Raw genomic sequence first — 27,812 nt, 5'->3', positions numbered from 1 at the left:
TTCCTCAAAACAGTGGGTCACCTTCACTGCTGACAAACGCAGGTCCAACTCCAGTTGCCAAAACCAGCCATGCCACCATAAACTGGAACTGAATCTACCCAACATTTGGGTTTAAAAGTGGGTTTATAAATCATTACTAGTTCTAAAATAATTCACTATCATCCTTTTAGTACATGTATTTCTTAATTTTTATAATTCAAAGCACTAACAAGATAGAAATAAGATCACTTTTCTCCTAGGAATTCTTCAGATCTTTCCAGTGTTATGACCATCCTTTTCTTTCCAGCAACAGATTTACTGTGATGGCAGTTATCACACTTCACAAATCAGTTCAGAAACACACTGAAAACCTAAATAAGCACATTGTCAAAAAAATAGCAAATCACTAAAACCATCACAAAATCTGTTTGCCATGAAGATATACCTATCCCCTTAGCAATAAAGGTACAGATCTCTCTTTAACCTCTTTATAGAGTCATTTGCTGAAGAGTTAGCATAAACCACTGCAGCATTTGGCTATGTACTTCGCCCTCATTTAAGGAAAAATAAATTATTACTTAGATAATTTGTGGAGTTCAAGCAGCAAAATGGTAGCTTCCCTCTGTTGATACATTTCTGCTCCATCTTACAGGAAGGGGAACGAACTGCATCTGTGATTGGCAAGTCACACTTTCTCTGAGGGGTGCCAGATAATAATAGCACATCAACACACTCACAGCCAAATGCTTCTTCTGCCAATGAGATTTCATAACGCTTCCTCCACTTCTGAAGCTCTGCAAAGAAAGGAAGTGCTAACTCCCTATTAAAACATATAGTCCAAAGGACCCAAAACTGCTAATGTTTGAACTATTTTTGCACAGAAATAGATGGAAATTATATTTTTTTTGCATGAAGGTGGGTTTTTATTTAATGCTGCCCCCTCACCTTTTTTTTACATCTAGAAGTTGTTTACTTTTCCCCTTTTCTCTAGCTGGTAGTAAAATAAGAAGGGGAACAAGTATGAAATTCAATTAAGAAATGCCTTTTTTTCTGGGGGTGGGGGGTGGGGGTGCCAATATCATTAGATCGACACCTGAATATATACCAAGGGTAGAGCAGATCTGAAATGCACATTTCTCAAGCTAAAAAAGTTTCAGTGAAATACAGGCTTCCAATTAGCTCAGACAAAATGCTAACACCTACTGAATTACAGTGTGAAGCAGTCACTACTTTAAGAACTGAAGATACCCAATATTGATTTTACAAAAAATAGTTTCTCAGGAAGTTAAACACACATCTAGAGTCCCAAGTAGTTTCTCCACACTCAGGAGCTAAAAATTCAACAAAATGAGATTATAAATCCTCCTACACCCTGAAATTATTCAGGATTCTAACTTCGCAGTGGAGGCACAGACCCTCCCCTCTCCACAAGACCACCATCTGATAAATAGACGAGCAACACTTGCACCGATCATGTAATGAGAGCTTTTCACCCCTTTTGAAACTTGTTTCTACTTGCAAGCTATTTTGTGCTCTCTCAGAAATACTGGGAAATAATGGTAGCATGTAGATATACACCCAGAGCTGAAGTAAGAGGTCACAGACAGGGCTTCTCATTGCCATTTCCTAGCAATTCCCTGCCATTTCAATATGCAAGGTTAAATTACTCCAGAAGCCTCCCTACAGGGCTTCCATTGTTTGTCAGTCAAGGCTAGGACACAATGGTGCCCATTCACACACACAGCAAACAAGCAGCTAAGGGCCAATGATCAGCACACAGACTCATTTTGGTCCTTCTGCAAACAGTTTGTAGAAAGATGGCATTTCAAATAAACTACGTCAATTTTTCAAAGCTTCAATGCATTCCTACTATAAACTACTTAGTAGGGAGTCCAGACAAAAATTAAGACAACTTGAGAGCAATGTGAAGAATCACCCAAAAAACCGCTCCACTCATTAGGACTGCTCCTGAGAACGATCTGCTTGCTACAACCACATGCAAAAAGATTATGTTTTAATAGTTAGAGAAATACACATTTAGGTAAGTTCAAAATAGCCGATCCTTTCCCAAGACAGTCATACCGTGCTTTTGTTTTTAGAGTACCACTTAGTGTTCAGCCTCAGAACTCGTATTACTAAGGAGTACAGACACCAAGGTTCCAAAGTGCACTTAAGGCTGTTTACTTCATATCTTCTGGTTAAGAACCCAAATGATTTAGGGTTTGTTTGTTGGGGTATTTTTTGCTTTTCTTTTTTTCAACATATCAAAAACAAATGCACTATGAGAAGTCCAATGCTGCTGATAACTGGAGAGACACAAGCCTCACGCACCTCTTCATTGCTTTGCCTTTTCTACTTCAAAACTTGCTAGAGCAAAGACTTTGTCTCCTGATCCTATGAGGGGAGAAAAACATTGTCAGTATTAGTAGAAATTGCAAATGCCCTTGTATACAGAATCCAGCAAAATATTTGAGATGGAAAAAAAAATAAAAATCAAACCTACCATGTGAAAAGCAGAACGCTTGAGCTAATTAAAAAAAAAAAAAAAAAAAAGGAGACATACTGGCTTGACAGGTCTGAAACCAGCCATGTTGCACTGGGCCTGGCTGGCATGCAGTTAACTTTCCCTACAGCAGCTCTCCTAGTGCTGTGCTTCGCATCAGTAGCTAGAAGAGCGCTGGTGACACACCCCTGTTCTGGCTACTGCTGAGCAGTGCTGGCACAGCATGGAGGCTGTCTTGTCCCCAAAGGCCCGTAGGCTTGGGGTGGGCAAGACGCTGGAAAGGGACATAGCCAGGACCTGCTGTGACTCAACCAGCTGACCCAAACTGACCAGAGGGACAGCCCATACCATGACACCATGCTCAGCAATAAAAGCCAGGAGAAAGGAGCAGGTGAGGAATTAGTTATTAAGGCATTTGTCTTCCAAAGGAACCGCTACATCTGCTGAGGCCCTACTTCCCAGACAGTGGGCTGGACATCGCCTGCTGATGGGAAGCAGAGAATACATCTTTTTGTTTTCCTTTGCTTCTGTGCACAGTCTTTGCTTTTCTTTATTGAACTGCCTTTATTTTGACCCATGAGTTTTTAGTTCTATTTTCTTCTCCTGTCCTGCTGAGGAGGGGGACTGAGAGAGAGCGGCTTGGTGGGCACTTGGTGTCCAGCCAAGGTCAACCCACCACACACACGCAGAGCTTCTAATGAAGTACCCTTCTGAACAAAAAGGGTTCTTACACTCTCAGGAAGAGCGGTACTGAAAGGTAGGTCACAGAGACAGTTTATTTGTACTCTGACCTAGTCTGGCACATTCCTGCCATTCATAGTTCTTTCATCACAGTTCTAACTGTAATGCTAGAATGAACTGTTGTGTTTATTTAATGCATATTATACCTAAGCTTTTGGTCTTGTAAATATGATTAGTTATGACACCATTATGGCAAGAACAGTGCTTTGAAGCTCCATTTTGACAACATGCCAATAATTGCTGAATTCTCTGCATCAAGCAAAGGAGAAGGCTCTCCTTAAGAGAGTCATTAATGCAAAAAAGATCTGTATTTAACTAAGAGCAGCATCTCTGCTTGAGGCAGACCATTCAAGCCTTCAGCATTAAGGGCAACACTTGGCATTTTATGGACATTTGGCACTGGATCTGCTGCCTTACTTTTTTCTTGTAGATAGTGTATCAGAGTTTCATTGTTAATAAAACAGAAAAATGTACACCAAGTTTAATGGCATAAATCTTTTGTTTGAATTTTCTCTTTCATAGGGGAATCACAAGTATTCCTATTAGTCATTGTTCAATGAGGCAAAGAAATTGGAAGGTACGAGAAGGAAAACTTACCAAGGTCAGTTGAGACTCTCTCAAACTGGCTCAGAGCTGTACCAGCATTTGTTGACAAGAATGTCTCATCATCTGCAGTGAGCTAAAAAAAAAAAAAGGCCACCAACTATGAACTCAGTACCTTAACTTTGTGTGCATATTCCCACCACTGTAATCCCCACTGTCTACATGGGCATATACATGAACTATGACAGGTTACATCAATTTGAAGTTTTTAAGCAGCACCGTTACCTAACATTTTAAAAGCCAAAGTAAAAATGCAAGCTACTCCCCTACCACTGAGTTTTTTTTCCTCAATGGTTCCTGTCAGCCCAGGAAGGACAGCAAATGCAACGTCAGACATGCTTCTACATGCAGCACTAAGTTTCAAGCTGATCTCCAGTGACAATTTTTGATTAAACGGTCACACTGTACCTCTGTACCAAAATTATGCAAAGGATGTCAATTACTTTTTTTGTCATGTGGTCAATACAGCAATGAGGATCAAAGCTCACTTCCTATCATCAGCTGAGGAAAGCAAAAATATGCAGTCACTACCAGCTTCTGACCACGTTAAGAGTCAGTGACCTAGAAACGGTTCTCTTTGCACATGTATGTTTTGCTTTTACTATGTGCTCTGATGCCTTGTGACAGATGCCCATAAAGTATTTACAATAATGAACTAGTAACCTACATTTGGGAGGTTCAGATATTCCAAGTTAAAACTTGCTCATTTAAGTAGCCTCAGATATATATCCTTATTAAATCAAAGCCTAAGTGTGTCACACTGTCCACAGTGTTTGTGTCAGTTTATTTATTAAAAATATAAAAATTAGGTACAGGCATTCAGAATTATGTTGGAATGAAGGAAAAAGTATTAAATTACCTGCCTTTTCTGTGCTTCATAAGCAAGCATCTAACTACTCAACATTCTGCAGTATTGTGCAGACAAACAGGTAACATTTACAATTTTTCACATTCAGTACAGATGTAAAACTACTACCCTAGCAGTCCTCAGTGAAGTAGGTTACTGATCATTTTAAAAGATAAAGAGATTACATCAAAATGTGGTAAAGTGGCTTGTCTGAAGTGATGCAAGGAACTCATGCCAGGGTATCTTCATGCATGCAGTTCACAATCTTAACTAGCCTTTTAACCTATTTCCAAAATACTTTCTTCTCTGACAGTCAAGCAATAAAAATATTTTGAAGGAAAGCATTTGCTCACGTCATCTACTTGGAATAAAACTCCTTTAAGTACTGCATTTGATCCTTTCCATTATAATCCTTCATTTCCTAAGGACATCTAAGTACAGAGATCCACAGGAACCCATTTTCTTCACATACCAGCCACAAAAATAACAACTTCGCTTCCTCCCTCTAGTGGTAAAACCCAGGGACTCTTCTGCCACTGATGGACTCATTGGGGAAACAATTGGTTTATCACTCACCTCTCCAATTTATTTATCTTACACCAAGAGGTGTATTATCACTAATACAAACCTAAGTAAAGCTCAGCGTATGTCAAAAGCCCTGGATAGTTCCTGCCAGGTACAGCAGTGGTAGTTAGCCAGTAAAAGAATTATTTTGTAGCTTTTATAAATACCATACTCATATCAGTTTATATGTGATTCATTCACATGACCCACCGCAGAGAGCATTTTAAAGTAGAAATAACCTTATATAAACGTACAATACTATTTGATATGTGTTCAGTAGTGAGTGCTTCAGAAAGCTGAGCATGAAAATGGAAGGACATTTATGTACTACAAAAGCAAGATGCATTTTATCATTTGCTGATAAACAGAAGTTGTAATTTCTTGAATGATTTCAAATTCCTCTTCAACAGACTGAAATCTCTACACACCTACCTATCACATCAACACCTTACCTTCTCATCAAGCTTTCTGAGGGCAGTCAGGATTTCCACTTTCTGCTGCGTGTACAGGTTTCGTTCCAACTTCCCAATCATTAAGTCTCGATCCATCTGTATACCAAGGGGGAAAATAAGTCAGGATTTATAAGCTTCCCGTTAGTTTCACTCAACACAACAGCATGAGAAATGCAACAGCCTAAAAATATCATCCATCAGTTAGCAAGGTACCCACAGAAATAAGGGACGAAGCTACCTATAATTTAAAAGATAGCTGTAAAGTTTTTCTGAACGTTCTGCAAATATTTTTTGCACCTAACCTTAGCATTCTTGTTTTCTCCAAACTTGAAACCTTTTAATCAAAGACTGCTCTTCATTCAAAACTATGTATTCACATACCACTGATACATGGAGGAATCAGACTTCATTTAACTTTATCTGGATCTCAAGTTCAGGCTAGACCTCCGAAACATCAAGTGCACTCTCCAGCCCCGGCACAAGTACATATTCATACTCTTCAGATTTTGTATTTGCAGTTAGTTCATTATCTGTTAATCCCATTTTTGTTTTGAAGCAGTAAGACAGAATATAATTCCAGAAATACACATCGTTGTTCCCATTACCTCAATAAACATTTAACACCAAATTCTGAAACAGAACTTCTCTATCTCCTTATGATGCTGCACCAAGTTTTCTAAAACACTTGGTGCTCTCCTTGCGATCATTACATATTTACATCAGTCTAGCTCAAATGAACAGTTTTTACAGTAAAACAGAAACCTTTACCTCTGCCAGCCTTGTCCTCAATTGCCTTGGTTGTTTCTTTGCAAACATTCTAATTACTTCTGGAGTTTTGAATGCTTGGCTGATGGCTGCTTGTATTGCCTACAAGGAAAGAGCAAGAATGTCCAGAACTAATGGTGTCTCAAGTTATAGATGAATGACAAAGATTATTGAAGGCTGGAAACCATCATTAGAGTCCTCTGCATTATCTGCTACAGAGCTTTTCTTTTTTTGTATAACCATGGAAGTGAGATGGAAAAAAAAAATTAATTTTATGCATAGCTTGAAAAATCCACTAACTCGTGCAACTACACTGCAAAAGAGCTGTGAAACTTTTCATTACAGTCCAGGTCTTAATTTCTAATAATTTCCAATGTCTTCCTGGTATTAGCAAATCACAAGTGGATGTGCTATGCTATCTTTTGCAGTTTTAATGCCCACACTGATGATTACAGCTCTTCTAAAGGGAAACAGAATGTAAGTAATGATGAGGCAAACCTCCTACTGTTATTCAAAACCCTGTATGGAGTACCAAAGCTATTATAACTGTGGTGAGATTTAATCATGTTTGGACAAATCCAAGATCTCTCTGGAAACAAAACCCTAAAACTTGGAACAAATCATGCTCTAAATTAAACATTTGAAAAGAGAAAATAGGTCAAAAGTTTGGAACTCAGCATAAAATAAGACCAATTCACTACAGAACTTACAAGTTACACAGTCACTCCTACAGCCTTTTCCTCTGGACTGGTATGACTCTCAAATGCAAACCAGCAGTAAGGACACAGGAAATGCTATCTTTATGCTTTCTAACGAACAGGCATGAACTTTTATTTCTCATGATATATATATTGCCCTGGATCATCCCTCACACCTTTTATATTAATTTGTACTATTTCTAATATTAAGGATCCGATATATCTAGTCCCTGCAATTTCCCACAGTTTCTTCTACAATGTTATGGTTATAATGCCTCAACATTTCTTTTCCTTTTAAAATGAAGAGACCTAACCAGGTCTTTATATGTACACATATATTAAATAATAAAAACATTAGATAGATAATCTATCTAGCTTCCAACACATGCCTGCCTAAAAATTATAATGAACCACTTGTAACTATTCTCTTCACTGAGTCCAGGTAGAACGTGAACTATTTCTAGTCACACATCATCCTTACCAGTTGCATCCCGCTGAGCTCATCCACCAAAGTCATATCTCCAGACATAATCTTCTTCAGAGAGTCATTGAACTCCCTCAGTTGTTCTAGAGTTTCTTTTTTGGTCTCTTCATACTCATCCGCATCTAGTTCCTCTCTAAAGGGGATCCAGTAAGATACATTAATTGATAGGATTAAACCTGAGATGTATCATGGAGAAAAGAACATCAGGGAATACCATGAAGCATGCTTCCTCAGACAGCAATAAAAACATTCGCATCGCCTCAGTTTACTCTGCTCTAGCCCTGTTAGCTGTTATTAATCTAATGTGTAGTTTTCCTGGTTTTACACTACCTCCTAGCCACCCATGCACTTGTGTTGTTTGTATGAAGTCGCTTACATTAAAAAGGCCCTGACAACTATGAGATACTCGACACTTGGTGCAATATATAAAAGTGTATTTTGGATCTCAATAAAAACATGCAGAGAGATAGTTTTGCTCAAAGTTGCAATGAGTGAAATTATCTGAGAACTCTACCTCCTCACCCAGAAACCACCAAGTTATTCAGGATCTTCAACTGATCCTGCTGTCTAAACCTTGCCCAACTCAAAGAACGGCACTATCAACCCTTAGCAGGTATAGCTGTTCTTGAAAAAAAAATCATACTACTTGGAAAAGTTAGAATTACAGTCAAAGAAAGTATCTAAGACCACACGAGAAGTTAAGTACAAATACTAAAATAGAAAAAAAATCCTTTTTTCTGGTAATTGTCTGTCTTAAATTTTATTAGCCCACAAAAACCTAACACAAAATCATACAAAAAACCCATGTGAAAATGTTAGACAAACTACAAAAAACCAAACCAAACCCCAAATCCAAACATCCACAGTTGCAAGACAAAACAAAACAGAAGCAAAAGCTATTTGGTAACTGCTGTTAAAAAAGCCCATATGAAAGTTGTGAATTCTGTGAACAGCTCTTAAGTTAAAAAATCCCAATGAAGTACAGAACTTCAAAACAGTAAGAGTATTTCTGTCTGCCTTTTCCTCAAGAAGATAATAGAACGATCTTAATAAAAAGTTTTTTTAAAGACAATTTTTAAATATCTAACACAAACATCCTATCTAATTTAAAAAACATAAAGTAAAACAGAAACCCCGACAGATATTTGAAAGGTACCACTTTCTTCTGCCAACCACTTAAGGAAAACACTACCACGTAAGCAGAAAGCATCTATTTTTATTACCTGCATTCATCCAGATCTTGAAGCTGCTGCATTAACCTATCCAACTGTTCTTCCAAGTTTTGTTTCAGTTTACTGGTCTCTGTTGTTCCTCTTGAAGCCATTTTCTGTTTCCACACGAAATTTTCAGTTGTTATGTGACATTCCTAGGAGAAAGAACATTTTATTGTTGTGTGTCAGCAGCTTGAGACTTACTTTAAAACACTCCAAGTATCAAGAAAATAATGCGTTATGCTGACGATGGCACGGCTGATGGCAACACTCGGAAATCCGCGCAGCGGGCACGGAACCGTGCGGCTGCTCCACAGCGCTTGCCCCGGCGGCACGACGCGGCTCGCGAGGCAGCCACTCCAGCAGCCCCAGCACGTACGGCCCGGCAGGCTTCGCCCCCAGCAGCGCCCGCTGAAATACGGAGGCCCCGCTACAGGGAACAGCCGTGTCTGCCCCTCCAGGGCCCCTCGGGGGGCTGCTGAGGAGCCCCCACCCGGAGACAGGTGCCCGAAACACACCGACACCTTCGACACCCACCGGCTGCGGGCACCCCACGCCCCCCCGCAGCCGCCGGCATAGCCGCCAGCCGCCCCGCCGCAAGGGTGCGAGAGCGGCACCGGGCAGGGGCAGCGGGGCCGCGGGCACCCCCAGCGCTCCCCCCCTCCCCGCGGCTGGCCCCCGCGGGCAGAGCCGCCCACCGCGCAGGCCGCGCCGCCTCACCCGGGCAGGCCGCTACGGGAGCCCAGGGGCAGCGGCCGCCTCCGCCGGGCGCCGCTTCCGGCGCGGCCGGGCCAATGGGAGCGCGGGCCCCTCCGCGCGCGGCTGGCGGGCGGCCCCGGCGGTAAGCGCGGGCGGCGGGGCGCGGCGGGGCCTGGCGGGCGGCGGCGGGGCCTGGCGGGCGGGGGCGGCGGCGGCGGCGGCGGGGCCGCGTGCGGGCCGAGCGTGCCAGGGCTGCCTGCGGCCTGCGCGCTGCAGGTCTGCTGTGTGGCGTTCCCGGCAGTTTCAGCGAGGGGCCGCAGCTGCTCACCCGCAGGAGCGCGGGTTGGTTTCCAGAGCCACCCCAAAACCTGCTGTAGGCGTACCCGATTTTTCTTGCTGCGAATGCATGCCAAATCCAGCTAAGCGCTAGCTGGACTGCAAGTAGTACACACTAAACACCGGTAAGATCAGGTATAAGCACGAAGAGATTATATATAAGCATCTACATAAAGGAGTACATCACGGGGCACCTCATTTTTCCTTCTGAAGAAGAAGGGAAAATGATCCAGGATGTCCCATTCTTAGAGAGAATGTGAGTGAAGGCCACTTTACTTTGTTTCTCCATCTTAAGTCTCTGTAGAGAGGCGTTACTATTATTTCATTTAGGATTTGGCATAAGATAGCACTAATTATTTTAAGACTGCTCAGTTTTGTAAAACTGAACACCTGCATGCAGATCTTCATCTCTGTATAGTAGGAGCTGGGCTGCTAGTTTGGACCTTGTGGTTGAACTGCAATAGAGCTGTGTCAGGCAGTGCCAAATTACAGATAATTCATCAAAACTTACTTACATTATTATACAGTGAGAATAGGCATATCTCTGTGTACCCACAGCTCGGGCAGTGTCTGGGCTTCACTCATCACTGGAATCCAGCTGTCTTTTTCTCTCCTGGGATTTGCAAGTTTTATAGCCTTTCCCAAAAAGTTGGAGCTCTATGAAGGTCATTTCATACAAAATAGATCCTGGCCCTGATGGTGCTGTGTTGGTTACAGGGATGGCATAACAGCAAAGGTACCCGTGTCATGATGCCTCTGCCATTTCCTCTGCTCTCCCCATCAACCATGCAGCTTTTTTTTCTGTGAAAACAGCGATAGGCAGAGGATGTCGATACAAATTAGGAAACTGAGGGTATGTGCAAATTATTACATCTATATTCTCAATTTCTATGCAGATATGAAGCACTACAAGGTGAGTTTATGATGCAATAATTGCCTGTTTCTGAAGATTGTAAGACTAGCTAGCAGCATGAAGGACATTTGACTAACTCCAGAAAAGGCCCTATATATTTTAATCTTAAAATTTACTATTAATTTTGCCCTTGCTTTTTTTTTAAAAAAGGAAAAAATCGGCCCTTTTCAAATTTGCAGCATGAGCCACTTTCTTTAGAAAGTAGGGCTTTATGAATTACAAAGGCAAGTCTAACTCCTTTCCTTGCCTGTTCCCATAGTAACTCTTCTAGCTGATGCCCTTGTGAAGACTGCATTCCAAGTTAACACCAAACCCTTCAAATGCTGAACTACTCTGCAGTAATAAAGAATATTTTAAAAGTTTGTGAAACTCTTGAAAGCACAGAAAAGTACTAACACTTGCAAGATGTGAAGCCTTGGACGACTTCTTTTTATTCAAGGGCTATTTGATGTTAGTACATAGTAGCTGTTAAGGTTTAGCTGTGATACCTCACCGCTGTGGCGACTGCAAAGTTCACTCAGCTTCTTTGTAAAGGAGACAGAATCCGAGGGTGACCTTGTGGGATCTTTCCAGTGATGTTGCTGTAGAAACAATGGCAGACTATTCAGTGCTAGACACAGATGTCTCAAACACAGCAGAAGAATGGCCCATAACATATTCCAGTTTTCATTTGCTAAGGGAAACCATCTTGCCAAGCCAGAATGTTCTCATGAAAGAAAAGAACACTGAGAAAAAAAAAAAAAATCCATGCAGTGTGAGGAGAAATGAAAGAGTAGTGACATTTCCTTATTTTCAGCAACTGTTAAGCAGCTTTCTGAAAGTAAAGTTCAAAATTGGAACAGCGCTGTTGTATTTTTAAAAAAGAAAAAAATAATAATCGGTATTGCAGCTTTTACTGAACTTTTTTTTATTCACTATTCTTCTGTCATCTGTTCCACTAGTATACCTACCACTTACTTTCTGCAACACAAAGTAGATTTCACATTTAGTCCATAGTACTCCCTTCCCACATACCAAAAGCATGTAAAATGCAAATAAATCCCAAATGAAGAAATGTTACCCCTCCTCTCCTCCAGAATTTCATAAAATATAATGGTAATTTTATAGATTTTGCTGTATAGATTCACTACAGTTTATAGTAGCAGCACTGGGAACTGTCATAGGATATTCTATTCCCCCCTGCAAGCACTAGAAGTAAGGAAGTTAAGAAAGTTCCCTGCAGATGTGTCTCTTGGCAGTTGGCTGACATCTTAAAAAACCTGCACTGTTCTAACAAAGTTTGTCCTGCAATTAGGACAAATAATCTCTCCTCATGAAGTTTTTCTGCATGAGCTGCTTTTCTTCAGAATGGGCAGTACACTGTCCTCTCTTCAGGCAAGCAGCTTGTTTTCAGTGATTCCATTTTTAAAGATGTTTCCTCTTGCATCTAGGAGGAAATTGCAGCCACTGTGATAATATGTGGGCAAGGCAAATTTGGGTTCACTTATTTATTACATATGTTTTCTTCCTAGCATGCTCACTTTTCTCTACATCCTTGATTTCTGAAGCCCACAGAATTATCCTCCTTTCTGCAATGTAATGCCACCGTTGTCTCAGCTCCTTGCTCCTATCCCTCTATCCAGAGATAAGCAGAAAGAACTAGAGGTGGTAGGTTTAATCTCTTAAAAATGCAGGGTCACATGAACAATCACAGGCTCGATGTTGATGGAGGGAAAATACACTGTTTAATTTTACCTTAAAATCTGCTTATTGGCAGAACAGATAAGTGTTAACTACTTTTTGATCTCATCTCTTCTTGCAGTGGCTGGTAATGAGCACCAACATTCTCCACTTGGCTCTGTAGCTGCAAGGAATGGCTATGGAAGAACCTGACAAGAAGACTGAAGTAGTACTGCTGGCCTGTGGGTCCTTCAATCCCATTACCAACATGCATCTAAGGCTATTTGAGCTGGCTAAAGACTACTTCGATGAAACAGGTAGGGTGATAATTTATATAATTCAGAACAGCTCTGATAACTAGAATTAAGGTGAATACGTTGTGTATATGAATGCCTGTTTGACAGTGACAGATCTTTTTGGAAATACTAATTAGATATTGAAGCTAGCACACATGTATGTATCATACAAAATCACGCAGGCCAAATATGTGAGAGAACAGTCTTATATATGTGTTGCTTATTACTGATTCTAATGAGCTAAAGCGTGAGTTTTGTAGTCTTTCTAATGTATCTTACTAGATCTTTACCTTGCACAATGGCAGAAGTGTACTGTACTTTTCCACTGGGCTGGTTCTTAGAGATTGCAGTGAATAATGATTATGTAATAGTTTAAATACAATACAGTGGAAGTAACATCTGCTCAACCACTTCTCATGTTCTTGTGTGATGTGTTTTTTCCACAGGAAAATACAAAGTAGTCAAAGGAATAATTTCACCAGTAGGCGATGCATATAAGAAGAAAGGTCTGATCAGTGCATATCACCGAGTAACTATGGCAAAACTAGCTACAAAAAACTCAGATTGGGTAGAAGTTGATGACTGGGAAAGCAGCCAGAGCGAGTGGTTGGAAACACTAAAAGTTTTAAGGTATTCTTCAGCCAAACTCTAAAAAGTCTCAAGAACCTATAGAAGGATAAGGAATGACGTTAGCTCTAACAAATTAGAATAATAACAGGCTAACCTCAAATCATACGAATAGACTCAGTGAATTCAGAAGTACTATTTATATGAGCATTGTAAATGAAAGAGTCTACCATAAATGTACAAAAAATAAGCCTGTGAACAGTTTTTAAGATACATGTTTTCTTAGGCTTTAGTCAGTTTTTATGCTGAGAAGGTATTCACAAGGAATGGCAAGAGACTAGTATAGGGTAGGCACACTGCACGCGGTTCCCTCATTTGATTCCGAGGGTGCTGTGCTGCCCATTCGTGTATTCAAAGGCTGGCATGAGAACTGTCTGAAGGAGAATCTTTTAAGTTTTATGGTTTTTACTTTCGGTCACTGCTACTTCACTGAGGTGGTTCTTTTTAAAACAATTTTTTATTAAAAAAACCCCATCAAATCAACCTGGTAGTTGTTGCTTTGACATCTTTGCACTTTGAATATCTTATGACCCAGGTTTCATAAGTCCCTTTTCCAGCAGATCAGTTCCTGGATGAATGTCTGCCAATGTACTGCAGGAGGAAGTACTGATAGATTATTTATTAGGCCATACTCTTCTCTGTATTCTCCAACATGTTTAAAATACCTAAAATACGTCTGTTTTGCAGGTACCATCATCAAAAGCTTTTATCCCCTGATCCCACCAACAGTCTGCAGAATGCTATACCTTTAACAAAGCCAGGACGGAAGAGGAAGCAGGAACCAAATAGGCATGACCCCATTAAAAAGAAAAATCAGAGTCCAGATGTAAAAAGTTAAGTCTGTTTGCAAATTTACTGCTTAAACAATACTTGCTATTTCCAGGGAATTGCACTGATGAGTAACTTTTTTTTATGCTAGTTCTTGGTTCTGATTTCACTGAGTAAGTTTATTCCCTTAGATCCCACAGCATAAAGCTTCGTAACAAGATGACTGTAAGGGTAAAATATATAGGACATGAAAAATAGTCAAGGTAATAGAAATTCGAAAGGTCTAAGCCATCTGTTTAGCTACAGAACTTTGCTAAACTGCAGTTACAGCTGAGAATTTTGGATCATAATTTTCTGAAGAAAGGACAGGATTAAGACCTGAAATTCAAAATTTATCTGGGTACAGGATCATTTAAAATTGTAATTTAAACTTTATACAACAGTTTGGCCTTGTAATTTTAGGTAGCATTTATTTGGCATACTGCTTTTAGATGTTAATTTTAGTTCTTTAGCTTGACGTGTACAGTTACACATACTTGTACAATATTTGAACGGCCTTGCATAACGACCATCTTAATCCTTTATATTAGGAAATCTTGACTTCTCTCTTGACTTCTTCCCTTGAACCTTTCCAAATTCTACTGTTTAACTGATAGCTGTTTAATGAAAATGCTTTCAAAGAAAAGACAAACAGCATCAGGCAGGTTTTTTTCGTATTGTGTTGACAGGTGTTTTACTATATTCCTACCACCCTGTGACATTACTGGAAGCTGCAAATCTGTAGCAGTCTGTTTTGCTTCCATTACTTTAAAGCAGTTTCTGTCAACGTGCTTCTCTAGATTCCCTCTAAAACATAGTACGGAACAGAGTCCCGCTGAAGTCAGGTCACCTAGTCTATGGGTTGGGGTTTTCTCAGTCATATTTTCTTCCCTTTTACATAATCCCCTATGCCCCCTGTCCTGTGAAAGTTAGCGCCTCTTCTGTAGTTCTATGGAATATCAGATAAAAGTTTTACAAGCATTACGGTATCCTTTTATACTTACCTATTCTGGAATTTTCTCTATATTTTCTTTCACTTTGATCATCATAGTGATTGATTCAGCCCAAGGCTAAATAAGCATATGAGAGTTTATTTTCCAGTCCTTTTGAAGGAAAAGAATCCCATAACCTTTTTTCAGAGAACTCCTGTATTGAGACTACTAATTATAAACTCTATACTCTGAATCTTTTATTTCATTCCATTGTCTCATCTTAACCAAAGATACACTGAGGTAGCCTAGAAATTAAACGCCCCCATCAAGTTAGCTGAAATCTAGTGGCCTAAACCAAGTCCTGTTGCTCACTTATTTTTCTTTTTAAGGTGTCCCACAGGTTAAACTGCTTTGTGGAAGTGACATGCTGGAATCATTTGGGATCCCCAATCTGTGGAAGCTGGAGGACATCACTGAAATTGTGGAAAATCATGGCCTTGTATGCATAAGTAGGGCTGGAAACAGCGTTCAGAAATTCATCTATGAATCTGATATTTTGTGGAAACATAAGAACAACATTCACCTTGTGGAAGAATGGATCACAAATGACATTTCATCCACCAAGATTAGAAGAGCACTGCGGAGGGGCCACAGCATTCGTTACCTGGTACCTGATGTAGTTCAAGCATACATAGAAAAAAACAATCTGTATAGTCTAGAGAGTGAAGACAGGAATGCTGGGGTTATCTTGGCTCCCTTACAGAAACATGCAAGTGATTCCAAGAACTAAGAGGCACTATACAACTCACTTTCAGCTGTGAAAAAAAGCTAGTTCAGTACCAGAAAATGTCAAGTTTAGGGATTAGGGGTTCTGTTTGTCTTTTTTTAAAGTAGATAGTGGGCTAATTCTGTGGCTTTAGTACATACCTAATTGCTGTTGAGGTTTGGTGCACTTAATAATTGGACCTACACAGTCTTTTTTTAAACTCAATAAGATTTTCACATTTAAACATTTTGTCACAGTGCAGTGAACTAAGTATAAGAATTCACACTTGCATATGAGAATTACAAATTAACAAACAAAAGGGTTCTGATTAGTTTTCACTCAGACTGCTCTGCTATTTATAAAATACTAACACAAATATTTTTACTTGCAGTGTCTTAACAAAGTAATTTAATTTCAAAATGTACCACTTACTGATAGTAAGCCTATATAACTTTTTTTTTATTTGCCAACATGTTGTGCACCTCAGAGAAATTATTTAGCTCTGTCCTAGAAGGGAAAAATTTATTCCTAAGTGAAGTGGTGGTAGATATACCATGCTTTGAGCCCCCTGCCTTTCAAATATGCAGCCTGTTTGTCTGCCATCATGCAATTTGCTCCCAGAAATGCCTTGTGCTTTACTTTGCAAGTCATGTTTCCAGAACTGTACATTAAGCTCAGCGCTGTTTCACGTGGAAGGACAGACCTACTTCAGAAAACTGGTTTAGAGCCATTGATTTAATGGATATAAATTAATAGTATCATTGCACTGATTCTCAGACAGTTGTCCCTTTATTTCAAGTGATGAATGAGCTTTTACTTCTGAGCCAAAAAAATATTTCACACAAATGTGTATAGCAGAATTGTTTTCTGTAACTGGAGTTGAGAAGAAATGGTAGGATATTAAGACTGTACATCAGTGAAATGTTTTCCATTGCTAGAAACTTGGGTTTCAGTCTAATGGTATATTGTCTGTATTATCTGAATATAAACTAGAGGCACTGTGAATGTCATGTGATAGAACTCTACCTCCCTATATTTGCCGTCATCCTATTTTTGTCTGGATCACATGCCTTATTAAAAATGTCAGTGTTTCCAAGATGCTACCTAATGGATCAACAGCCTTTTTGTACGATCTCCATGAGATGACTCTGTTCACATTTTTCAGATCAACAAATCCAGCAGAACATGAGACTTTCAGGGTAGGAAGCCTAGATGCTGTTGGGCAAGTCTAGAACCTGGGACAAGTTCCAGGATCATACCTGTGACAGCCTGTCATCCTTCCCTGGGCAGAAGATCCCCAAAGAGCCGAGGCAGAGGTCTGAGCTTCCCTAGGAGCTTAGGGGGAGCCTGAAAGCCAGAAGCCAAACACAGAACATCATGAGTGGCCCTAGGGCCTGCAAGGCTCATATAAAATCCAGCAGGGAAATGGTGATGCTGTTGGGACAACCTGTAACCCACAGTGGAGATAGCATCAGGCAAGCAAACTTGGAGCCCCACATGAAAATCTGCAATTACCATACACTAAAACTCTGTGTTCTACTAGTTCCAGCCTATGAATGTGACTATCTACAGAGAATCTACAAGATTAGTGTAGTCAAATCAAGGCACAACTTCAAAGTGCATCTGTAACTGCATTGTGACAGAAAATAGCATCAAGGATCCTTAGGTTATTTTTTTTTTCTTGATTCCTGTATCACATGTGCTTGGTTTGCCACTTCCCCCCCTGGAGTACAGGCAAGCTTACTGTCCTTTGATAATGAGGCTGAGTTCATTCATCATCAATAGTAATACAGGTACCCAAGGATAAATTATGCCCCCTGTGACACCTTAGCAATCAAATTGCCATAGCTGATTGAAGATAACTGTGTTATTGATGATGCACAGGAAAGAACAAGATCTGTTTTGCTTGCTGTCTGTCTTATGACTGACAATTCTTTTCAGCAACCAAGTCAGCCTGTGTGCTTCTGAATAAACAGAGCAGATTCTTCTAATGGGAAAGCACCCTATTTTTATGTGGTCACTTTTCGGAGCAAAACTGCACTTTAAATAATGATGCTGGTGTGTGTTGGTGCAGTTTGTGTAATTCTAGAGAAACTGCAAATTCAATAGGAGGTTTTATAAAGCTTTGTTCTTTAAACAGTTGTATTTCACTAGGTTTTAATGTAGTTATGTGTGGTGGGTCTTTCAATAAAACAGACTGCATGTAACATGCTAATTTGAGTCATCTGTTATTAGCGAAATCTGATGCCTGATGACCGTGATTTTGAAGTAGGTAGAGTGATGTCAGTACAGTTATGTCTATACAAAACAGAACATTGTTCAAAGATTACACTAACTGCTGAATATGGATCTTTTCTTTTACTAGTTTTAACACTTCATCTACTTCTGTAACAAGGCCATATCCATAATGGAATGTGTTAGATGCTCAGTGCTGCACAGCAATTAAGATAGAAATAGAAAAAAATTATTTCCAGAAAAAGAAAATTGGGAATTTGTAAGGGAGAAAGAAATGAAACATCATAGGATGTGGCCAGTGCACTCAGCAGTTCTAACAAAAAGTCCCATAGGCAATTCTTCAGCTGAGCCTTGAAATAGTAACCCTAGTACCCTTTATAAGTCTTGGTTAGTTAAGTACTGATTTACAGAAAGCAGCACCACATCCCAGAGAGTTTGCATAATCTTAATTTTTAGTTAAAATGTAATATCCAGGCTTTTTACACAGGATTTATCCAAGTACCGACTTCTCTTTACTTGGAACAGTCAGTGTTGCAACAGTGCTTTACTACCATAACATCGTAATAACAAATTATGGGTGAAATGTTACTGTTTGAGACCAGGGGAAGCATTAATTTGCATTTCCCTGTGCCATTCCTAGTTTAGTACAGGTTAGAGAACAATACCCATCTGCAAACAGGAAACAAGCTTTGACGTCCTAATTTCCTACTCGCCTGATTCTGTGAGTCATACAGGTCAAACTGTCAGCTCCAAAAATGTAGCTAAAGTTCAGGGAAGCTTAATTCTCTCTGCAAAATACTGTCTTTTTAATTCAGCCTAACCCAAGTCAGTAAACAGATAAATGTAGTAGCCATAGGTGAGTGTCCTCATTCAAGATTCAGAACACCAAATTCCATTTTTACTATGGTAGCAACACAGATAAGACTTCCCTTGCCCATCAATTTCAGGTTTTTCTTTTAATATAACCTTCATTATGGTGCTCATTACTGTTCCACACTTCAAATGTGTGATCAAGCTAATGCTCAAAACATGCCTGTGACTTCGGGATTGATTGTTTTCCCCATTTTATTGATGAGGAAACTGAGGTAGAAAGTTATCTAGCTCTCCTGTACGTAGCAATTCTAGAGTGTCTAGTTGTCCAGGATTATGAAATTCATTTTTCTCCCTTAGTAAATTGTGACATTAAGGCATACAGTTTACAAAAAGTAGCCACATATGGAGGAATTGGAAAAGATTGGAGAGTCACGTATCTTCCAATAAAATCTTACTTCCAAATTCCTTACATACTCTTTCTCTTTGAAGTCAAGCGTTCTTTATTCACTTTTTAAAACACATTGCTGAGTCATCACTTAAGAGATTTCTTTCACTTCTTAGGCGAAGATAAAAGTCCAACATTGAAACTTGCCTGCTGCATCTGGTGCTCTACTCCCTATATGCTCTGCCACAATGCATAGCATCTAATAAAGCATCAATGGGAATAACTTCTGTATCATCTCTCCTTTACTGTATGTGTCAAGAGTAAAAAATGAAGTGGGGAGCTATGTCTTCTGTATACACTAGGGTATTTTTTGAATTTATTATTGGCCATTTTTAGGAGTTGAAAGTGGATTGCAAGAACAGGTATTGGTCCTCTTTCCCATCTAAGAAAACTGACTAATACAGAGTTGCAGAACTGGGAGCAGAGCTCAGGCCTCTGGATCTGCTGTTTCAAGCCCATCTGTTACACAAACTTTCTGGCTGGTAAGGCATCTGAGAAAATAAAGAATCTTGTACATGTATGTTCATTTAACTAGGACACAACTAACAGCATTAAAGAAACCAGAACACAAATAGTTAAACTGTGGCATAGCAGAGCAGGGTTAAGAGTCACATCAGGGAATAACATACACAAACAAGCTTTGTCTTTCATTTTTCTGCTACAACCACTAGACAGTGATGTTGCCTACTATTTGCTCCAGACATAAACCAACAAGATAGAACACTTATCTCTATCACTGTGTCATAGGTACTGCTTTAAAATGTGCTGATATTATACCATCCACAGTTTAAGTCAATCCCTGCCTGTTCAAATATAGCATGTATTTACCACGGGTAGATCACCTTTTCTACAAATAGGTAGATTTCAGAGCATAAAGCCACAGATCTAATAAACATGCAGTGAATTCTAGTAATGACATCTGACCATGATTCCCTTTAATGCATACAAGATAGACACAGTTTAAACCAGTTTTTCATTCGCATTGTGACTCCTGGGCTGTTAACATTTGCTCCACAAAAAGATTTCAGAAACTGTGAACTTTTCCCTCCAACACAACAGAAGCTGATCTACAAATACCCTCTCACCTATTGGGCCAGCAAGAGTACCCTTCCCCTCCATCAGAAAGGCTCCGGGATGTGATCCCACCCACAGTCTTCCTTATATAAAGCCTGGTTAGACAACCACTCCTTCATTTTGCTTTTTGGTCAGAGGTTAACTGCAACTTCCATCCACAGTCTGGCAATGCCTGTGGATTTCAGTGGAACCTGGATCCTTTTCAGCAATGACAACTTTGAAGGTTACATGGTGGCCTTAGGTAGGTGAAAATACCCAGTTCTATCCTTCATCCCTTCCCCTGTAAGGGTCTTCCTGAATTTTAACAGTCTGAGTTCTAAAACCTAGATACTGCTGAGGTTTTTTTTTTCCTCTGCAAAACAATGGAAGGATCTTTGCTTATTGATAAACAGCCAGCATTAACTATACTTTAGCATGTTACCCAAGTGTCATTGCAGCTCTCGGGAATTTCTCAGCCTAATAATTATTAAAAGTGGAATTTTTAACAGCTTTCAACAGAGCCAGGGAAGAGTTTGCCCTGTCCACTCAATTTCTCTTGCTTTTGAGCACATACAAGAACCTACATCTACAGTTAATTAAATGCCAAGGAACAACAACAACAAAAAAGCACTTGGGTATTTTCCACTTCCAGGCAGTTGGTTAGCTTGGTGTCATTTATCTTTAAACAGCTTACAAAATACTTCTCTCATTGCTGTGACTTGTTGATAAGTCTCTCTAATTGTCCCTTTCCTGCAGTGCTTGAAGCAAACCTCTTACCTTGCTCAGATGTTTTATAGAGAGAGGTTAACGGTGCTTTTATGGGGAACTAAGGAAGTTACTGGTACTTTATTAGCTTCTTGTACAAAGCTCACTGCAGACTGCAACAGCAGGCAACCTTGTGTGCTGTCTTCTCTTCTCCCTGCCTCTCCTACCCCTTTCGACCTTTTTGACTTACGTAAACTAATGACCACCAGTGTCCCTTGCTGGTTATTGTATACACAACTAGAATGAAATCTGTTTTCTGGCTGTTATCTATGCTGGGCGACGCTGGGTGACCTACTTCAATTGTCTAGCTGGTGTCTTTAACATGGTGAAAGAACTCTTCTCTATTTCTAATCCCACTGTGTTAGCAATTAGAAAAAAAGAAAGGGTGCTCCCATAATGAGAATTTATTCCTCTGTCTGAATACAAAGTAATAAACTCTTAATGTGTTGTCTTCAAATGGAATAGAGATTCTGATTGTTCCCTGATAATAAACATTGTCGAACTAAGTAAAGGGCTTCTTTAGTGAAATGCAATTACCAATCTTGTGAAAAATGTACTTTGTTTTCAGAATGTAATTGGGGGAACTTATTAGAAGTAAAGGCAAAGAATCCTGTTGATGATTTACAACCCATCTTTAATTATTCCTGCTTGGTTGCCAGGATCCTGAAAAAAACAAGGACTGAAATCAATATTGTTAGAGCTAGAATGAAAAACTTTTCTGCCAGGGTAGGTAGAGTGAGGAGGCTAATATCCGACCAGCTGAGTAACTAGAGGATTATGGATAAGGACATAGCTATTCCAAGCCTAGTCCCTCCTTCACTTTAATACCTACCTCTAAAAAGTAGATTTGTAAGTAGTTTATATTTAAACATTTTTATGACCATGTTAAGGCTTAATGTGTGTGGCTGTTGCCAGTACTCTATGCTAAAATAAACTGGTAACCCTGTAAAAACATGACTGACAGATTCTGGCACTTCTTTAATGCATACAGTAACGACGTCCCACTTCAAACACAGCCTGCGTGAGCCAGATGGTTCAACACATGGTCGCTGAACGCACCCTGTTAAGAAAATCACAAGCCCAGCCTGCACAAAGCGAGAAACTTCTAGCAGTCCTATGAAATGTCAGTTTTAATCTAGGTGATGAAAACTACTAAATTAAGACACAGCTTCCCATTTTACCCATTCCCCTTCCTGAAACCCTAACTCTGAGCATACTATTGGGATGCAATGTAATCCAGTTGCCTGCCAAAGGCCCATTCCTTTAATGAAACAAACATTTGTTAGACAAATAGAAAAAACCTACAAGCACTTTAGCTCAGTATTACCAAGAACACAAGGATTCTGTTACAGGTGACTGATCATTACAGATAACCAGGAAATCTTTTGACAGGTGTGACTTTTCTAGGTGCACTTAAAAAGTCTAAGTGGCATGTCCTGAAAACAAGCCCAAGTAATTCATTTTAGGACTGCCCTTCATTTTACCCTTTTTAAGGTAGAGTGTGCAAAGATTTCTTGTGAATTTACATCATGCCTTTCCTCTGACAAAGGATGAGGACAGCCCTTAACTATACCCTCTAGCTAAGCAGGGGGTAAATCTGAGATCAAGCCTGGGGTGTCTGTGGGGGGCAAACCAACTCTCCCCAAATGTTAAAAGAATTCTTCTGATTCAAAGTCTTAGAAATCTTGCATAGGAATTGGGTAACAACAGAGTAAACTGGTTTCCAAAGAGTAAAATGTACAAAATGTGACTGTGTCATTGTAACAATACAGCTTTAAACAAAAAAACCCCTCACAACAACAAAAAAAAGCAAAACCAAAAACCCAACCAAGCAACAAAACTGTGCATAGCAGGTCACGCTATCTAAGAAATGCTTCTAGTGGCAAAAAAAGGTTAAGTCCTGGCTGTCAAAATGGCTGGTGATAAATACCACTCTGACCTTTTTGCCTCCTGTCCAAGGTATTGACTTTGCAACACGCAAGATAGCAAAAATGCTGAAGCCTCAGAAAGTGATCAAACAAGATGGTGATTCATTTTATATCCATACCACTAGCACATTCAGAGATTATTTGCTTCAGTTCAAAGTTGGAGAAGAGTTTGAAGAAGATAATAAAGGCCTGGATAACAGAAAATGCAAGGTAAGGCTGAATATATAAAATGAAGAGGCTGTGACAAAATTAAGATGCCATGATCAGTCCAGCTACTTGAGCTGAAATTGTTCCAAAAACACTACTTGTAATGCAATGCAGAGGTAGGAGCCCAAGGTGGACAAAGAGTCTCACTTTCCCTCAGGAGCAGTATTTACGTCCCTTTTATCCAAGAAAAAAGGACATTGTCTATGAGTATACCGCAGAACTGAGACCAAGACCTACAGATACACTTTTTTGTTTCCTCTTTCACAGAGCCTAGTTACCTGGGAAAATGACAGACTTGTCTGTATCCAGACTGGAGAGAAAAAGAACAGGGGCTGGACTCACTGGCTTGAAGGAGATGACCTCCACCTGGTATTTACTTCAGATTTCTACTAATTTGGTCTCTGACAAAAATAAGATCTATAACGCGGTCATGGCGTGCACAAGTCATCTTCTAGTTCTGTAGTATTTGTAACGGAATGGTACATGGTGAGTACGTGATACTTTGATTTTAGTTTACCTGGAACAACTTCATTGTTTCACTGTAACATATAGTTAAATTCAGAATGTTAAGCATAACTTAGCATGGTGGCACAGTGGTGGTCACTAGTCATGGCAAGGGATTTGTGTTCACCTTTAGAAGCTGTTCCTTTGATTACTATAAACATTTATATTTCTGTCTGGTTTTATTTTTGGTAGGAGCTTCGTTGTGAGAATCAAGTATGTAAACAGGTCTTCAAGAGAGCTTGAGTATGTGTACTAGTTCCTACATGGAGAGACAGCTATATACTAGGACTACACATCCTCATGTCCAGTGATGGCTGTACGGACAAGAACTGATTCCTTGCACCTATTAACCTAAATGGGCTGATGTTTCTGGCTCAGGAAATAAGTCTGCTGTTGCCAGTGTTAAAGATCTGATTTTTGCTAATAAATGCCTTAAACCAGTCTTAAGTACCTGACTTCTGAATGTCTTTTTGGATGGGGAAAAAAAACCCAACCCAAAACATAGGTGATATGGTTTGGGTCTCTAATTAACCAACTGTAATTCAAACCAAGAAAAGGTGGCTTTTCTAAAGGGGCATGCCAACATCAAACAAAACAGAGGAGGAATGATGGCAGAGAAGTGAAGATGACTACAAAGGATACAGATTTATTATTCAAAATGCTTCCCTTTAAGATGCAGACTACTAGTTAACTCCACTTGTATCTTAAATGTGTAATGTAAGGTCCTATATTGCACCACAGCTGCTTTGTTCTCAAAAATAAAATTAAGTTCAGCTTACCAGAGGAAACGAGCCTGTGATCAAATCCCAGAACAGTGAAGATGGGTCAGAGTAATCCATGTAGATTCCAGTCTGCAAAATAACTGAACACTATAAGCACATATACAGAGTGAAAACAATGCTTCTTCACTTAAGATTTATTTGCATACATTTGTTCATTTAGGTTAAATGATTTTCTTTTTGACCTTGTGTAATCTTGCATACAGAAGTAAGTTTTATTCTGTCTCCTGTAAACACATGGAAGTGGTCAGATCAACTTGGTAGCTACATGTGAAATGAGTTGCTGCCTATTGTTGGTAACACTAATATTGCAGGTATCTTATTGCTAGTGGAAAGAGAGTGTGATTAATCTAGCTTAATCTTAGTAACTTAATTACTTTCTATGAGGAAAAAAATTCTAACGTAACCAATGACATTTAAAAACATTAGTAGCACTACCCTTCTGATACTTGGTGTCAGTTCTAAATTCTTAAAGCTGCCACCAGAGGCAGACAAAATTTGTTGAAGTGTGGAGGGCATACTCCTTACAATTACTACAGGCCTATGTAAATTTAAGGTAGTTGCCAAATCATGAAGAAAAGAACTATTATTTTTTAGACGGTTAGGGAAATTTGGGGCACTGGCAGTAAAATGCCTGGTGTTTATGGATCCTGACAGTGTCTTCCTTCTGGAACTGATAAGTTTTCATTTATTCGAAAACAAAATTACTATTACCATGTTATTATAATATAAATAACAAATCCATGCAGCAGACCTGCTCTGTCGCATCTCAGCAATACACAGCAACAACCACGCAGACTTTGCTGTTCCACTAGATGGCACCTCTGGAACGTACTGCATCTTTATTTAAATTGTAGAGGTTCCTAACACCAGTAATTAAAGCGTTAAATATTGCAGTTAGTCTCAACCCCCACAGCTTTTAGGCTGTGCGCTCCATAAGATATGCATGAGAAGCAATACAGAAAGGCAATGGTGACCTTAAGAACTCTGTGAGTACGAAGAAAGGGTCCAAGTAGAAACCAGGAAAACCTGATGCTTGGAAACCTGTGTGACTAGAGGTGTAATAATGCATTACTAAGTCCTTACTGTTAGAAATATAGAAGGGTTATTATCAGCAGTGATACTACTTTTCTTATTGCTACTTTCCTCCTTCAAATTGCCAATCTGAAAGCAGATAATGTGATGCAGAACTTGCTTGAGGATGCTTTGGAGATCTTGAGGATGAGAGAAGCTACTAGTGCCAAAACTGCTTATCCTAATTTCATTTATATGGTAACCTATTCACATGCTTTCACAAAATACAATTTAAACATTTTGGAATGCATGATGAAAAGATGAAATAGAAAGGGAGCAGTCACATGTTCTGGAAGCCGGGGGACAGGGACAGACAGGGACTTTGAGGTAGCCTTTGCCAGGAAGATACGTACTTGAACTACAGAACTGAAGGACAACAACAAACCTCCCCAGAGAAGCACTCAAAGGTGTTTCAGACCAATTATCTTGCACTACTGCTTTGATGGTGAAACTTTTTCATAAACCAGCCTCTGAGGCTTTTTTAGTGCAACTGCAGACCAGGTGCATTATAATGTTTTTAAGGTACGCCAGCTGCATGTGAAAGTACTTTATAATTAGGTGAATAGAAGAAATGTGTTGCCTTCTGGGTTCTACAATAGTTCAAGTAGACAATGAAAAACCAAAAGAACAGCCAGGATTCACAAACTCTCAAATACTTTCTCTAATGATGATATGAAAAAAGAAAAGTTATAAAAGTCATAGATAAAAATGTAAGGCGTTGTATTAGCTTGTTATTATTGTTTCTAAAAGTTGGTCTTTCTGACAGACTTACACAGAGTACTTCTAAACAGCATGTAACACTTTCCCCTGGTATCATCAGCAGTACCTTTAAGGTTACTAACTTTTACTCAAAGGCTTTTAAGACATACATTTGTGTGTAGCCTCCTAATAATTTTCTTGCATGCTATTCTGTGCAATGACTATGTAATATGGAACAAGCCAACATTTTAGCATAAGAAGAAACCAGCAAATGAAATCACATAAGCCTGTGCTTTTTTTATAGCCCCAACTTTGTTTATAGCCCCAAGTCTGCTGGAAAAAAACAACAAAATGAAACATAATCCCAAGAAGATAAAGAAACACAAAATGAAACAAAAGCTAAAAAATAAAGGTAACAATAGAATGCATTCTACAAAAAGACCAGCAATTATGTGATCCAATTATTTATAAAATAATTTGTTTCCCATTCTGGGCACCTTGGTTAAGTCACCAAAAACATTGTTTCTGTTCAAACACCTTTACATCACTATAGTACATTAAAGAAAATGTATAGTGAAACACAAGATCAAACATCCTATCTTCCTCAAATACACATGAAAACAAAAAAAACCCACCCCAACCGATGTTATTGCTTTATAATTATTTGCAGTGCTTATGGAAATATGTCTTAATTCTACCCTTTGCTCACACAGACCAGTTTGCTTCCCACCTAACACCCTGCTGCTCTTCCCTCCTATGGAGCTCTTCACACCTGACTCAAACCTGAGTCGGAGGTTCTGCTCATCCAGGGGCAAAAAAGCTGCTGATGCAACTCCCCACCCTGCCACCCATTTTTTTTTCCGTTTTTTTTTAATTCTCTTCCGAAAGAGCAACTTCTCAAAATCCTTTTGTCAGCTACGTGCATTACAACCGATCAAACAGGCAGAGTTGCTAGTGAACATCTGCTTACAATCAACACAGACCCTAGCTGTTTCTTACTGGAGTTTCATTTTGAGTGCGAGGTAAAAAAGGAGGAAAAGATCATTATCTTTCACAAAAATATATTTAGTGGTGTAATGAAAGATCTAGTGCAAAAAAGCTTGTGTTTTTACAGAAGAAAGGGAGAAAAATACCTCGGGTTGAAACTACACCTAGCAAAGGCTAAGGGCCAGCGCTCGCTGGGGGCTTGGCGCCTTCGCTGTCCCTCGGTACCTCACAGACCGCCGCGGTTACACAGAAACCGCTCGGTCAGGGAGGCGGGCGAACACCGTCAGGGAGCGAAGCACGTACGGCCCCGGGAAACCGGGGACGCTTCAGCAGCCCAGCTGCAGCAGCGAGACCCGTACCTGCAGCACTGGTCCCGCCTCCGCGCAAGCAGCAACACACCCGCCACCGGCCAACCCGCTCCTATCCGCCCTTCGCCCGGGC

At 39.7% G+C, this 27,812-nt stretch overlaps 3 protein-coding genes and 1 long non-coding RNA gene across 7 annotated transcripts; 2 read left to right on the top strand and 2 right to left on the bottom strand.

Annotated features, from left to right (window-relative positions):
* Window positions 1-1,036: 1,036 nt before the first annotated feature.
* Window positions 1,037-9,682, bottom strand: LZIC (leucine zipper and CTNNBIP1 domain containing). Of its 3 annotated transcripts, none has more exons than XM_056333137.1 (7): window positions 9,568-9,682; window positions 8,860-9,002; window positions 7,634-7,769; window positions 6,458-6,556; window positions 5,690-5,785; window positions 3,821-3,902; window positions 1,037-2,373 (listed from the first exon to the last, which is right to left on the bottom strand). In XM_056333137.1, the coding sequence occupies exons 2-7, from the start codon at window positions 8,958-8,960 to the stop codon at window positions 2,315-2,317; spliced, it is 573 nt and encodes a 190-aa protein (XP_056189112.1). In that variant the 5' UTR covers window positions 8,961-9,002; window positions 9,568-9,682; the 3' UTR covers window positions 1,037-2,314. The 3 variants fall into 3 exon arrangements, with proteins under 3 accessions (XP_056189112.1, XP_056189113.1, XP_056189115.1); XM_056333138.1 differs by lacking the exon at window positions 9,568-9,682 and adding an exon at window positions 9,385-9,409; XM_056333140.1 differs by lacking the exon at window positions 9,568-9,682 and having other exon boundaries at window positions 7,634-7,812.
* Window positions 9,199-16,985, top strand: NMNAT1 (nicotinamide nucleotide adenylyltransferase 1). 2 transcript variants are annotated; one of them, XM_056333135.1, is made up of 5 exons: window positions 9,199-9,350; window positions 12,597-12,771; window positions 13,197-13,380; window positions 14,065-14,210; window positions 15,506-16,985. In XM_056333135.1, exons 2-5 carry the CDS (start codon window positions 12,648-12,650, stop codon window positions 15,904-15,906), a joined length of 855 nt encoding a protein of 284 aa, XP_056189110.1. In that variant the 5' UTR covers window positions 9,199-9,350; window positions 12,597-12,647; the 3' UTR covers window positions 15,907-16,985. The 2 variants fall into 2 exon arrangements, with proteins under 2 accessions (XP_056189110.1, XP_056189111.1); XM_056333136.1 differs by lacking the exon at window positions 9,199-9,350 and adding an exon at window positions 9,575-9,688.
* On the bottom strand, window positions 11,284-27,812 carry LOC130146704 (uncharacterized). Its single transcript, XR_008820985.1, has 3 exons — window positions 27,731-27,812; window positions 24,612-24,683; window positions 11,284-11,376 (listed from the first exon to the last, which is right to left on the bottom strand). It is a non-coding gene; the product is annotated as an uncharacterized LOC130146704 (long non-coding RNA).
* RBP7 (retinol binding protein 7) lies at window positions 20,566-24,256 on the top strand. Its single transcript, XM_056333141.1, has 4 exons — window positions 20,566-20,690; window positions 23,153-23,331; window positions 23,596-23,697; window positions 24,025-24,256. Exons 1-4 carry the CDS (start codon window positions 20,618-20,620, stop codon window positions 24,073-24,075), a joined length of 405 nt encoding a protein of 134 aa, XP_056189116.1. The 5' UTR covers window positions 20,566-20,617; the 3' UTR covers window positions 24,076-24,256.

The sequence above is a fragment of the Falco biarmicus genome, chromosome 3 (genome assembly GCF_023638135.1).
Source record: "Falco biarmicus isolate bFalBia1 chromosome 3, bFalBia1.pri, whole genome shotgun sequence".
Taxonomy (NCBI): Eukaryota; Metazoa; Chordata; class Aves; order Falconiformes; family Falconidae; genus Falco; species Falco biarmicus.
This window is presented reverse-complemented; position numbering and strand designations above follow the sequence as displayed.

Bases quoted from the DNA above. Each gene is read 5' to 3' on its own strand.
- RBP7 (XM_056333141.1), top strand. From the start codon at position 20,618: ATGCCTGTGGATTTCAGTGGAACCTGGATCCTTTTCAGCAATGACAAC. The intron at 20,691-23,152 runs GTAGGTGAAAAT...CTCCTGTCCAAG, and splicing joins AGGTTACATGGTGGCCTTAG to GTATTGACTTTGCAACACGC. The intron at 23,698-24,024 runs GTATTTACTTCA...TATTTTTGGTAG, and splicing joins AAGGAGATGACCTCCACCTG to GAGCTTCGTTGTGAGAATCA.
- NMNAT1 (XM_056333135.1), top strand. From the start codon at position 12,648: ATGGCTATGGAAGAACCTGACAAGAAGACTGAAGTAGTACTGCTGGCC. The intron at 13,381-14,064 runs GTATTCTTCAGC...TCTGTTTTGCAG, and splicing joins GAAACACTAAAAGTTTTAAG to GTACCATCATCAAAAGCTTT. The intron at 14,211-15,505 runs GTTAAGTCTGTT...TTTCTTTTTAAG, and splicing joins TCAGAGTCCAGATGTAAAAA to GTGTCCCACAGGTTAAACTG.
- LZIC (XM_056333137.1), bottom strand. From the start codon at position 8,960: ATGGCTTCAAGAGGAACAACAGAGACCAGTAAACTGAAACAAAACTTG. The intron at 6,557-7,633 runs GTAAGGATGATG...CTTTCCTTGTAG, and splicing joins AGCTCAGCGGGATGCAACTG to GCAATACAAGCAGCCATCAG. The intron at 5,786-6,457 runs GTAAAGGTTTCT...CTTGGTATACAG, and splicing joins TGAGGACAAGGCTGGCAGAG to ATGGATCGAGACTTAATGAT.